Source organism: Tursiops truncatus, chromosome 8 (genome assembly GCF_011762595.2).
Source record: "Tursiops truncatus isolate mTurTru1 chromosome 8, mTurTru1.mat.Y, whole genome shotgun sequence".
Classification (NCBI taxonomy): Eukaryota; Metazoa; Chordata; class Mammalia; order Artiodactyla; family Delphinidae; genus Tursiops; species Tursiops truncatus.
Genome location: NC_047041.1, coordinates 60,178,644 through 60,192,146, shown reverse-complemented (window position 1 = coordinate 60,192,146; position 13,503 = coordinate 60,178,644). Strand labels below are relative to the sequence as shown.

General features: G+C 51.9%; 1 protein-coding gene across 2 annotated transcripts; it reads right to left on the bottom strand.

Annotated features, from left to right (window-relative positions):
- Positions 1 to 28: 28 nt before the first annotated feature.
- Positions 29 to 4,655, bottom strand: SMPD1 (sphingomyelin phosphodiesterase 1). Of its 2 annotated transcripts, none has more exons than XM_004326291.4 (6): positions 4,122 to 4,634; positions 2,425 to 3,197; positions 1,716 to 1,887; positions 1,332 to 1,408; positions 983 to 1,128; positions 29 to 794 (listed from the first exon to the last, which is right to left on the bottom strand). In XM_004326291.4, exons 1-6 carry the CDS (start codon positions 4,419 to 4,421, stop codon positions 385 to 387), a joined length of 1,878 nt encoding a protein of 625 aa, XP_004326339.1. In that variant the 5' UTR covers positions 4,422 to 4,634; the 3' UTR covers positions 29 to 384. The 2 variants fall into 2 exon arrangements, with proteins under 2 accessions (XP_004326339.1, XP_019803892.1); XM_019948333.3 differs by having other exon boundaries at positions 468 to 810; positions 4,122 to 4,655.
- Between the last annotated feature and the right edge of the window lie 8,848 nt (positions 4,656 to 13,503).

The following is a 13,503-nucleotide window of genomic DNA, read 5'->3' as shown; positions in this document are numbered from 1 at the left end:
AAGAAACTGGGACAGTCACCGCAGGGTCTGGAGTCCAAGTCTCTTGTTTTTATTTTAACAGCCTGGCAACCAGGCAGCAGCAGCAGTACAGGGTTCCTGGCTGGCCAGCACAGGCCTGGGGTGACAGCTTCTGTCTGGTCTTCCCAGGGCAGTGCAAACTTAGACCTCTGCTCCACGGCCATGAAAGGATAGCAGCCTCAGAGCAGCCAGCCCCGCTCCCATATCTTGCTAAACCAGATCCAGGAAAGGAGGTCTTGTTTCCGAGGTGTGCTTGGGCCCAGGGATAAGCTCTTCCACCAGACATTCTTCTCACCACAGTGGCCTTCTGGGGTTTTCGCTCCTTTTCTAAGACAAGCACTTTCCCACCTCTGGGCCCTAGGGGTATTAGCATAATGGTGGCCTTGGCCACAGGCTCTGGCCAGGAGGGAGGTTTGCGTCCGGCATCAGGTGGTGACACAGGGCAGGGCTGTCTGACCGGGCGGAGAGCTGGGCGCACAGAGTGGCGAGGCGGCAGGGTGTGCCACAGGGCTCTGAGGGCGGGTGGCCCTTATGGTAGAGAAACCAGAAGGTCTGGAAAAGCTGCGTGTCACTCCGCATGCGGTACACCAGGTCGTGCCAGGCGGCGGGCAGCACATTGGGCAGCCCATAGGTTTCCCGAGCCCTGTAGAGGAGCTGCCAGTGTGGTGTCGCTCCGGGCTCATTCGCCTGCGTCAGGTTCAGGATGTAGGTCTCGTGGTCCAGGACCAGGTGAGAGCTCCCGGAGTAGTTGCCATCTATTTGGTAGACACGGTACCCTGCAAGGAGGGAGGGCTGACCAGAGAGGGAAAGGACAAAGGCAACTCCAGTGGGGAGGCAGAGCTTGCCCCTGGGCGGCCTTGGGTCCAACCCTCCTTCCTCTACCCCAACAACTTCCTCCCTCTCATCAGCTTCCTCTATCCCAGAGACCTCCTTTATCCCAACAACTTGCTTTCACCTCACTCACCAGGATTGAGGCTGATGTAGGTGGTGGCACTGGGCGCCAGGAAGGCAACCGATAGCGGCCGGCTTAGGGTCTCCTCATCATAGAAGATCTCAAACTCATCCACGTGGGTGTGGCCAAAGAACTGACCAGCCAAGGTGTTCTCATACCTGGCCAGAAGACACTAATCATATTCAGAAGTTTCAAGCAAGGGGGAAGAGGAGACCTGGGGAGGACTGGATGCTTTCTTTCTCCATCCTTTTCAAGGAAGTAGCGTCCCCACCCCAGTGGGGCAGCAGGGATGGTGAGACGCTTGAGGGAGTTTCTGACCTTTAGACTTCACCCACTCGCCCCCAACACACCTCCTTCCTACCTCTCCACAATTCGGTAATAATTCCAGCTCCAGCTCTTCAGGCAGTGCCCTGGGGGAATGTGGCCAATTATATGCACCTGTGGGGGGAGTTAAGGAAGGTTATGAGGGCAAGAGGGGTCCAGGAAGCCCTGGCCAGGCTAGTTGGTACTCATCTTTCCTACAGTGGCTGGCACTCCTGGCCAGAGAGAGGGGGAGCAAATGAAAGGACTTTCTAAGGGTGACCGTGAGCTGAAACCCCAAGGAACACTGTTGGGAGTGCCCGAAAATCAAGCTTCTCTGCTCACAGGTGCTCCGGATCCAGAGAGAAGTCTACTTGTGAAGGGCCTGCTATTCCTCCCACCCTACCGGCACCTGCCCCACTGGGTTCCCACCACGCTTGCTCACTTTGTCTCCTCGGTCCTCAGCGGCCTGAAGCTCCCCCACCAGCCACTGGAGCTGTCCAGCAGGATCTGTGGAGTTGATCAAGAGCCAGAAGTTCTCACGGGAACAAAAATTCATATTGAGAGAGATGAGGCGGAGGCCGGGGCGTGGGGAAAGTGCATAGAACCCCCCAATTCTGAAACAAAGTGAACACGGGTCAGCATGCATCCATAACCCTAGCCCTGCATGCCCAGTCCTGTGCAGGGAATCTGGGTGAGGGCAGAGGCACCTAGGACGTCATCCCTACTCTCAAGCCCACGTTCTAGCTGAAGATCAGACAGCACTGATTATAGGGCCCGTGTGATTGAAGCAAGTGGCTCCGAGGACTAAAGGCTCTAGGAGACAGAAAAGTGAGCGAGAAGAGGCAAAGGCCATCCAGAGCGAAGAGGACCTAGGCCTGGGGAAGCTGGGAAAAGCTGGGAGGTTAGAGAGGGGAAGGCATTTTAGAGAAGACCGGACTACCGCGGAGGAGGTGCGCTGCTAGCCCTTCACCCTGTGAAGGAGGGTGGCTGGAGCTAAGGGTGGAAATGGAAAGTGGGGTCCGATTTGGAGGGCCAGCGAAGAGAGCTGAGGACTCAGCCTAGAGTAGTCACACATAATGCTAGGTTCCCTGCTCCCTTCACTTTCATCCATCTTTCTCCTCCCTTCCTGGGTTTCCGTGGGCCTCAAATACCTGAGGGTGCGAAGGGCTTCAGCAGGCAGCCAGGGCTCCCAGGCCTTGGCCATCGCCTCGTAGAGCCAGTGCGAAGACTGGTTGCCCTCTATGAAGGGGGGAGGGAAGCCATTGACGGGTGTGGTCTCGTGGTTGCCCACAGCAGGGTACACGGGCACCGGCCCCAAGAACTTCTTCACGAGGTCTGTGACGGTGGTCAGGGCCCGCAGCTGGTCCTGACGAGACTGCTGCCAGATATTGTGGGCAGGGATATCGCCCGTCCAGTACACCATATCAAAAGGGCCGGCGGGGCCCAGGCCACTCAACAGGCTCTCCAGGGTCCGCAGGGGCAGGTCACACTTGCTGTACTCGCCCCAGTATCCAGCACCTGGCCGGGAGGCAGGCGGCGGGCCAGAATCCTGGCGGCAGCACAGGGGGTTCTCACAGTTGGGGTCTGTGCCCTCCAGGTAGCTTTGATCCCAGTGCAGGTCAGTGAGGAAGAGGACGCGGCTGACAGGGGAGCCTGGGGCCGGGGGCTCGGGCGGCTGGGGCGATGGCTTTGGCACGGCCGGCAAAGAGACGTTCCAAGATGAGAAGATGTCCCAGTGTCCGCAGGAGGAGCCCAGGAGCAGACCACAGGCCTCAGACGGGCGCAGCACCGAGCGCGTCCACACGTCCACCATGTCGTCCTGAAAGAGCTGGACGGCTGACTGGCACACCGCCGGAGGTGCTATTTTCAGCAGCGTGCATATCTTGATGGCTATGGAGCCCACGTGGGCCACGCTGGCCTCGTTCTGTGGCGGGAAGAACCAGTGGCGAGAAGTCAGAAACAGAGCACAGGGACCAGGCCAACACCTGGATACGACCCGTGGGCCTCCACATCCACACTGGGGCTAGAATGGACTCAGTACCACGTGGTGAAGAGATGTCGGTTCACCCCTGCCTCTCACAGACACTGCCCTGACTCGGGCGTCACCAGGCTGGCACTTCCTTTTCAGCCCAGTGGCATTTCAAGCCTTTGCTTGCGCAGCTCGCTTTCTCGGGCACTGTCTGCTGAGTGCTCTGGAATTTGGGCTGGGCGGAATGACAGACTGACCAGGGTTTGGGGACACACACGAGGAGAGGGCCCTGATGCCCCAAGGAGCCCCACGAAGCACGGCCACCAACCAGCGCTCCTCACACCCCCATCAGGGTCAGTCAAGGCAGCCCAGCCCCAACGAGTCCCACACCTCTGGATACTCCTTGACTCAGGTCCCCTTTGAGTGAGCAGCTGGTCCCAGGCACCGGAGGTGCCAGGTGTAAGGCGGAGGGGATTCAGTCAGGCACGCCAGGGTGGGAGTCCAGCCCACCCCCCAGCAGCCGGCCCCTCCTACAAGTGACTTCAGCTCCGGGGCTTCTATTCATTTGTAAAGCGGAGATAACCACAGCCATGAAACCACCTTTCAGGCTAGATTCAGCCTGTGTAAAAGGGTTGGCACGGTGCCCAGCATGTAACTCGCGCTCTTTCCTTACTTCAGAAGGTCACAGTGGAGGTAGTGATGGTGGTGGTGTGCAGCCGCGGGGGGCCCCAAAGGGGGGCAAATTCAGTAAAGGCTTGTGGAGGACAGCCTCTCCATCAGCGATGCTCTTGGGGACCCCGGAGCGCCGGCCTCAGCCCCAGCCGCCACCGCCAGCCCTCCCTTCTGGCCTGCACCTCCCGCAGCCCCTTGAGCGCTCACCTGCAGCCTGATGTCGATGGCGGTGAACAGTCCTTTGCAGGCGGAGCAGGTAAGGTTCCACCAGCTAAAGCCTTCCCGGAGCTGGAGCGCTAGGCGAATGAACTTGGCGGGATGGCCTTGGGCGGGAAGAGGGTGGGCCCCGGCAGGGGCCCAGAGAACCTGGGAGTCGGACAGGGCCAACGCCAGCGCCAAGCCCATCCACAGGAGCCTCAGGCTGGGGGCCCCCGAGGACCTGTCCAGTGCCTGCTCCCGGCCCGACCTGGGGCGGCCCTGGCCGTAAGACACTCCTTGGCGGGGCATCGCCCGGCTTCCTAGACCAGGCAGGTTCGCGCACCCGGCCCCGGATGGCGTAGGCCCTGGTCGGCTCTCAGGATCCCTGGCGGTGCCAGGGACACCGATCAGTCCCCGCGGCAGTCGGCTGACTGCTCGGCGACAAGCCACAAAGCAGCTCCGCCCCTTCCTCTGCCTCGGTTCCGCCGCAGCTGATCGCGGTGGCTGGCAGCCTGGGCAAGCCTAGCGAGGCGGAGGTGCAGGCGGAGTGGGCCGGGCGCCCCTGGGACCCGCCCAGGATCCCGCCTGCGATTCCGCCCAGGCTCTGCCAGCTGTGCGAGGCCGCTGTAGCCGCCCAGCTCTTGCGGAAGCCGATCCTGTGTGGCTGGTGAGAGGCCCCTCCTCTCTCCAAACCTGCACTCAAATTCCTGGAATAGCTAAGTGCCTGGCCCACCGGGCTTTAAACTGGGGAAGTGGAGAGGGCGTGGGGGGTGTTGGTGGCCGGGAGCACCGCGGGGCGGGGATTCTCACACTGTTACCTCTCCGGTCCAGAGGGCTCCGACCTTCAATTTCTTATGTACTGCCACTGCTATCCACACCCTTGAGTCGCCCTGACTGATCATCTTTTCGACTCAGACTTCTCCAGATGGAAGGGGCCCTGGGCTCATGCGGGGACACCCATACCTTCATTATATGGATGAGGAAACAGACTCAAAAATGGTGAAGTGGCCAAGAAGGGGTAATGACTATACAGACAGGAACAGGGATTAGAACTTGGGTCTCCCACCTTCCTGTAACCATGATGGTGAAAGCTATCATTTACTGAGCTCCACAGGATGCCCCAGGCACTGAAACAGGTACTTTATAATGACTAATCCTCAGTTCTAACGACAACCCTAAGAAGTAAGTATAATACTATTATTACCTCCATTTCACAGATGAGGAAACTGAAGCATAGGAAGGTTAAGTGGCAGAATAGCAATTAAAACCTAAACTGTGTAACTCAGTGCTTCTCCAGGATCCACAGGTCTACCAAGTCCTGTCAGTGCTTGCCTTTGAGAATTTTTTTCAAGTGACTCCCCGCCCCTCCCACCCCGAATCATATCAGATAGAGTAATTATGGTATAATAGAAAATATATTTGGTCTTATCTCCAGATTCTGGCACTAAGCTCCTAAAACCTTTTGAATTTCCTGAGTGATAAGAGTGTCTTTTGTTATTTTTACAAGCCCCTTTCAATCACACCTGAATTTATGCTAATAAGGTGAGTTAAGGTGGGACCCCTGAATAGCCTCAGGATGGGGCTGGTCACCAGAAAGAACTGATCAGAGAGTGAGATGTTTCAGTCTCACCCCCAGTCTTCTGGTTGGGGAAGGGGGTTGGAGACTGAGCTCTATAAAAACTCTCGCAGAGCTTCTGGGTTGGTGAACATTATCAAGGTGTTGGGAGGGGGGTATACCTGCAGAGGGCGTGGAAGTTCTGTGACATTCCGCCACGCGTGCCTTGCCCTATGCATGTCTTTCAGGCTATTCCTGAATTATACCCTTTGTATTAATCAGGACATGTAAGTACGGTGTTTTCCCGAGTTCTGTGAGCTGTTCTAAGCAAATTTTCAAACCTGAGTAGAGGGTCATAGAACCCTAGAACTTACAGCTGGTTGGTCAGAAGTATAGGTGGCAACCTGGGACATTTTGTAAGCAGATAGGTTAGGGTGTCCCCAGAGGAAAAGAATCAGATATAGCTTTTTGACATAAGAGAAGCCGTTTTTGGCCTAAGCCATTTTGTGATCTAAGCCTGGCACAATGCCTGCCCTTCAAGAGGTCTCAGTAATAAAGATCTTAAGGGAAAAAACAAGACTGTTAGCAGGCAAGAGAAGTAACCATAGCAAAGAGACAACAAATCCGTTGCAAAGACTCCCAGTTCTGTTTCAAGATCAGCCTGAAGCGCTTGCTTGAGCTGTTTTTCAGAATTTAAACCCCTCCTCTGAGTGAGCACCCAATTACCAGAGCCACTGGAACCTAAGGGATGATAATGTTGACCTTTTCTGACTTCAGTCCACTAAAGCTGGGACTCTCTCGACCTTTGCCTCAATTCTATGCAGAATTCCCTTGCTCAGGCCCCTTCGTGAATACGTATGAGCCCTTTGCTTAAAACTTCCCCAATCATGCTGTTCAGGGAGATGCTGCTTTGGGAAAGATTCCTGGTGTTCACCTTACTTGCTACAAGTAATAAACCCTTCCTCCTCCTAATCTCTGTCTCCTTTGTGTCTTTTGCCTTGACATCCACTGAGAGGTTAACCCAGTTTTCTGGTAACATTGTGACTGGCCGCCGGAGTGGGGACAATCTTGTGTTACTGAACCCTTTAATTTGTGGAATCTGATGCTAACTCCAGGTAGATAGTATCAGAATTTAATTGAATTGTTGTAAAATTAGTTGGTGTTGGAGAATTGGTTGGTGTCAAAGAAAGCACCTGCAGAACTGGTGTCAGAAGTAGGATTTGCTAGCTTGGCCCTGGCTCATGGAAACAAGTGGTTTGGGAAGAGGTAGGATGAAAGGGCAGAGGACGAGGAACCTTTGATTCCTGGGTGGCCACATAGGCACCCATGGTATGAAGCAGCAGATGTGCTGTAATCAATTGCAAGAGGTAAATTTTACCAGTGGAATTTAGAGATAGATCCAATTCCTGGGGCATTGGTTCACTAGGTACTTGAGGAAATGGAAACTGATAAGAAAAAAGCAAACTATGTAATCTCTTGGTTATTGATATCTGTAGTAGCCAAAATGAAAGTAAGAGAGAGTGCTGGCTTGGACCTTGACTGGTCTGAGCTTCGGCTTCTAGCCTCAGAGCCACCTGCACAGGGAAAAACTTATGTGGGGATGACAGCAGGTACCTCTAAGACTCTGGTCACCAAGAAGGTAGTACATGTTGGGAGAAGACAAAACCAAGAAACTACTAAAACCGGGAGATAGAATGTGAAGGAGTTGTTATATTTTATAGATTAGTGTCATCAACTTCCTAAATAATCTTCACTGAAATGGATTGTGAGAATGATTAATTTGGTGGCAGTATCTTTGCTTTTAAATGCTACCGAATGGAAGAGGGTGTTTGGGTTGATACAGGACCCATAGCTTACTAGGGAACAATTACAGATGGTTATATGATCCAGACACACAGCAGGTTGTTCCTGAGGCAATGGCCAGGCTGTTGGATTGGATAAAGGCCACTGTAAGGTCTGTTTACCCTGATAAGGGTAATTATTCAGCAACTCTCATAAATGTCAAGTGGAACACGTCAGATAAAGCAGCTGATCTGCTTCACATGCAGGCCACGTGGAACTGGCTTTATGATGACCTGAGTATTCACCCACTGACTATACCCATTACGCAGGACATGGGAAATGCTATGGTTAAGCAGGCTCCTTTTGCATGGGCATCACTTTTGCATTGACACCTCGTGTAACTTTACTGCTACATAATGGAGCACCAGTCCAAGAAGTCATATTGAATTTGTTATCTTCCCTTCATGGGTCTTACAGATGCTAATAAAAACATTATATTAATTAACAAGAGAATGGGGAGACATGGATGGGAGAATCAAGGGACTCATCCCAACAGGGTGGATATCTTTAGATGGTTATTAAGAAAGGGATTTCGAGTAGCCCCATTTCTCCTCAACTGCTACTGCTCTGCGTCTCTGTCCTTCCTCATGTAGGACGCTGATGACCCTCAGGGCCCACATTCTATCTGTTCTCCAAGACCTTATCTTCCAAAGTCTCATGAACAAAAAATGTTGCGTATCACTCCAGTTCTACAAGGCTCAAGCACTGCAGTTGCCTAGATAGTTAAGATGCATGTTTAAAGAATAACTTCAGGGACTTCTGTGGTGGTCCATTTTGTTGACTCAGCACTCCCAGTGCAGGGGGCACGGCCCTGATCCCTGGTCAGGGAACTAAGATCCCATGTGCCGCATGGCATGGCCAAAAAAAAACAAAAACAAAGAATAACTTCAATGAACCAAGATCCTTGCATCTTCCCATACATGGAAAAGAACTAAAATAATTAACTTGAGATGCCTGTTCTTGTGATTAGCAGCAATCTTTTGATGTTCAACTATATGTTTGTTTTTTCCCAGCAAAAACCTCATCTATACCCTGGCTCCTCCCTTACTTCTTTGGAGCAATTCCTCAGAGCTATCCTAGAGACTGTCTCCTGGGCTATAGTTCCGAAGTAAGGTCTTAACTCACAAATTTACATTGCGCGTTTTTCTTTCAGTCGACAGTCTTATCCTTCACTCATATCCCATCTCCTTAATAACACCATTCCTTTTTAAAAAATTAATTAGTTAATTAATTTATTTTTTGTCTGCATTGATCTTTGTTGCTGTGCTCAGGCTTTCTCTAGTTGCGGCGAGTGGGGGCTACTCTTCGTTGCGGTGTGCGGGTTTCTCACTGCAGTGGCTTCTCTTGTTGCAGAGCACAGGCTCTAGGCACACGGGCTTCAGTAATTGCGATGCAGGGGCTTAGTTGCTCTGCGGCATGTGGGGTCTTCCTGGACCAGGGCTTGAACCTGTGTCCCCTGCATTGGCAGGCGGATTCTTAACCACTGCGCCATCAGGGAAGCTCCAATAACACCATCCTTGATCACTCCCTCCTTTTTCATTTGCCCAATCCTCTTTTCACAGTGTTTTCACATATATTGTTGCCTTTGATGGAACCATCACTTGCTGCGTATCAAGCATCCTTATCCTTATGGATAAGTGATCAAAGGCCCCTCTTCCTCTGACATGGACGACATTTTTCTCCAGAAATCAGATTCTGAGAAAGAGATTAACATTCAAGAGGTTTGGGAATTCCCTAGTGGTCCAGTGGTTAAGAGTCTGCACTTTCACTGCTGTGGGCCCGGGTTTGATACCTGGTCGGGGAACTAAGAGGAACGGCCAAAACAACAAAAAGAAAAAGCAAGGGATTTATTAGGAGGTGCTCTTGGAATCTACAGCTGTGGAACGAAAGGGAAGGTGGCGGGATTGAGCAGGGGGACAAGTGGAGCTGTGATGCTGTCTCTGCAGAAGACCCAGTGGATTTTATGGGAGTGTTGAAGCTGAGATGACCCTTCAGAGTTGTCCTGAAATAGGGTGAGGGGCAGCTTCATTTGGGGAAATCCCAGTAGCTGATCTCAGGACGGCAACTGTTACCTATCGTTTTCCTCTTCTAGACCTTTTAGATTGCCTTAGCTAGCACTCCTGCTGATTTCAGTGGCTCACCTGATGATGCGACCCAGACTTTTCCCTTCAGGGGTCTGAGCCGTGGCATCCATGCTCTCCTCAAGTCATAGCAGCTGCACTTGTCATTACTGTCAAACAGAGCAGAGCAGGGGAGTATCAAGAGGCTCCCAAGTGGACCAGCTGGTGCCAAACACATTCCCTTACGTCTCCTTTGTGTAACAGCCATCCTGCCTCCCCTTATTTATTTACTGGGTTGGCAAAAAAGTTTGTTCCTGTTTTTTGTAACATGAAAACCCAAATGAACTTTTTGGCTAACCTGATATTAGGTGATTTATGGCTGTGCTGCACGGCTTGTAGGATCTTAGCTTCCGGACCAGGGATTGAACCCGCACCCTGGGCAATGAAAGCGCGGAGTCCTAACCACTGGACCACCAGGGAACTCCCCCCATCCTGCCTCCCCTTGTTCTTGTGATCAGGATTTACTTTGTAGTCCACATGGCGATGCCTCTTCTTGCCTGATGGTCCCTTCACACAAGGAGCCCAGAGTTCCGATACAGCAGCCATACTCCTTCTCCTGCTGGACACGTTTTCTGTTTGGGAGCCAGGAACTCTCAACATGAGGTCGTAGAGTTGTAGGGGCAGGAAATACCAGTTGCCCAAGCGGATCACAGGAGTGATGGTAAGCACGCCATTCCTGTTTCCCTGTCCCCTTGTTTCTAGACTCATGTGTTCTGTCTGTTGGGCACACAGCTCCATATAAAGGTTGTTGTGTTAAAGGAGACACTGCATGCTGGAAGATGGTACTTGTTTTTGCTGCTAGCAGCTTAGGCACTGTCAGCTGTGTCAGCCTTGGTAAGTGGGAGTCCTTGCTATTGGGCCTATGCTAGTGGGCTTCTGTTGGCTATATGCTGCCACCTAGCCTCGATTTTGGGGGGAAAGTACTATCATTTCCATTGCTATCCGTGCGCACAGCTCAGTAGCGGCATTTCCTACCATTGGTCTTGGCCTATACAGGAGAGCCATGACGGAGATTCTTAGTGATGCTGGCGCCCTTCTCATCACGCATTCCTTATTGCTTTCATAAATTGTGTATCCTCCAGGCTGCCCCAAGGAACATAATTATTTAGTGGGTTTTCCAGCCTGATATATCCATTCTCAATGCCCACTTTCTGAGCGTTTTGTTTATTTTTATTTTCTGAAGACATTTATTTATTTTTGGCTACATTGGGTCTTTGTTGCTGCGTGTGGGCTTTCTCTAGTTGTGGCGAGCCGGGGCTGCTCTTTGTTGCGGTGCGCGGGCTTCTCATTGCGGTGGCTTCTCTTGTTGCGGAGCATGGGCTCTAGGCGCACGGGCTTCAGTAGTTGTGGCACATGGGCTCAGTAGTTGTGGCACACGGGCTTAGCTGCTCCGTGGCATGTGGGATCTTCCCGGACCAGGGATCGAACCCGTGTCCCCTGCATTGGCAGGCAGATTCTAAACCACTGCACCACCAGGGAAGCCCTCATTCTTTTTTAAGACTGAGCAATTCCCTTATCCTTATAGTTACTATTTCCCTCATGTTTCTCAAAAGCCTGATGCATTTCTTGCCACTGGTAGACCATCCCAGTTCAGTACGGTCTCTCCAAGCTCCACCTGACCACTGATAGGGTCCTCATTGTCAGCTGGGTGGTGAGTGATCCAGCTGATCCCAAATCCCACCCCAGCTTTTTCAGAGACCCCTGGTACCAACCGTTATGGGTTGAGTTACCCAAGAATCAGACCCTAGGATGGAGATGAACTTGCAGCAGGTGTATTAGGGAGTGGTCTCAGGATCACCACCTGTGGCAGAAAGGAAGCAAGTAGGGCTGGGCAGAGAGAGAGGACTAGCTTTGATGCATTCCCTTCAGAGGCCGCAGCTGACCCTACAGTGAACTCTGAAGCTGAGATGACCCTTCAGGATTGTTCCAAGCTGAGGCAAGGGGATTGGACCTTTTTTCTCCTCCAAAACAGATCAGTCATAGGATGAGGGCTGCCCCAGAAAGGGGGTATAGCCTTGGGCGAGGTGGCTGTCCCAGGTGGAGCCTCCTATAGTGCCTCATCCTTGAGGGCCATGTTCAGCAGCACCCCAGCAGCTGGAGGAGTGAGTCCTTCATACCTGAAGGGGAACCTGGGGGCATAACACCACGTCCACCACGCTCTTATTCCCAATGTCTGTCTTAGGATAGGGCACAGAGACAGCTGGGATATACTGTGGCCTAAGAGTCATTATGAGTGGGGCCCTGCAGGGCTGGTAGTGAGAGTGGTCAAGGACAACTTTATTCTCGAATTTCTCCAGCCTTTAGAACCACTGAAACCTATTTTTGAGGCTTCCAGTCTCCTGGACAATGGGGAGAACTTGGAGAAGGGAAGGGGGGCCCCAGTGTTTAAAGATCCAAGGCTCACACAGCCCTTGCCACCATTGCAAACTGGGTTCCAGTCTAGGAGAGTGATTGGCAGAGGGATAATATGGGCTGCCTGGTTGGGACTGTGAACTTCCTAATTAATTTGGGCTAATTTGATCCCATTTAGGGTACCTAATGTTCCATTTTGTCAGGAAACCTGTTCAGATTCTATACAGGTGACCAGTCGATTCTTGGGCTGCTTTCAAAACTGCAAATTAAATCTGTAATTCATCAGCAGCGAAGAACTGATGGCAAAATGGCTCCCTCTTGTGGAATTTTTAGGGAGTACCAGAGACCCTGAAGAAATGGTTTCTTCTGACAGGCAGTTCCAACGCAGTGAGTACAGAACCCGCTGTGGCAGGGCAGTGACTAAGGGTTTGGGCTTTAGAATCAGGCTTCTAGGTTAGAATCCTGGCTCTGCCACTCGCTGGTTGTGTGACCCTGCAAAACACGTCACTTTCTGAACTTCACTTTCTTCCTGTGTGACGTGGAGATAATAGTACAGGGTTGTGGTGAAGATTCAGTGAGCTAAAGAGTACTTAGAGCAATGCACAGCAATACAGTGTCATCTGCCGTCTGTATTGACGATCATTGATTTAATTTAATGAGGTCCAACTCCCAGCCCTCCCCGGCTTCCCACCCCCTATTCACGGTGTCCACTGTCAGGGGAAAGGAACTCTGGCTGCAGTGAGGTGAAGGCCAAAGGAAAGAATGTGGGAAACTTTGAAAAATCGCCCCCACCCCATCCACCTAAGATGTAGGGAACATTTATTTAACAGACAGTAACAGCTCCTTTTATAGCCAGGAAGTCATGCATTCATTCACTCAAAACACATACACACTGATTTGTCAAAACAAAACCCTCATTGAATTCAGTCTCCCTAAAAAAGCCCTACTGTATAGTATTGTTATTCATGCAGCCTTCCGGGGCCTAAATCTCCCCACCCCTAGACTTCTCATCAAAGGATTCATTCAATACAAACAATTCTCCTCTGAAAGGAGAGGGATTAGTTCTGCATCTAAGAAAAATATAGTTAGAAATTTCTCTATATTGTTATACAGTTGACCGTCGTATCCGTGGGAGATTGGTTCCAGGAGCTTGGGAGGTACCCAAATCCACTAGATGCTCAAGTCCCTTGTATGAAATGGCATCGTACAATGAGTACAGTCCGCCCTCCATATGCGCGTGTTTGGCACCCGTGGAGTTAACCAACCACTCAGATGGTTGAATCCGTGAATGCCAAACTCGTGGATACGGAGGACCGATCGTGCTGGTAACTGAGCAATTCTAATCAGTCGGACGAGTGCTTCACCGGTTTAAGCGAGCGGAGTCGTGGGAGCAGAGAGGAGGAGTGTCCCCTGCAACTGAGGGCCCTCGCGGAGGTTTCCAGAGGAAGAGATTTGTGTGCATAGATGTAGGAGGGCTGCCTCTCGCACCGTCCTCCGGCGAGGGAGGGCTGGGCAGGGTCGG

What these genes read in the sequence shown, in the direction of transcription:
- SMPD1 (XM_004326291.4), bottom strand. Translation starts at nt 4,421, where the DNA reads ATGCCCCGCCAAGGAGTGTCTTACGGCCAGGGCCGCCCCAGGTCGGGC. An exon ending in CTGAGGACCGAGGAGACAAA is followed by an intron (nt 1,409 to 1,715) that starts GTGAGCAAGCGT and finishes CTCCCCCCACAG; the next exon opens with GTGCATATAATTGGCCACAT. An exon ending in CTACATCAGCCTCAATCCTG is followed by an intron (nt 795 to 982) that starts GTGAGTGAGGTG and finishes CCCTCCTTGCAG; the next exon opens with GGTACCGTGTCTACCAAATA.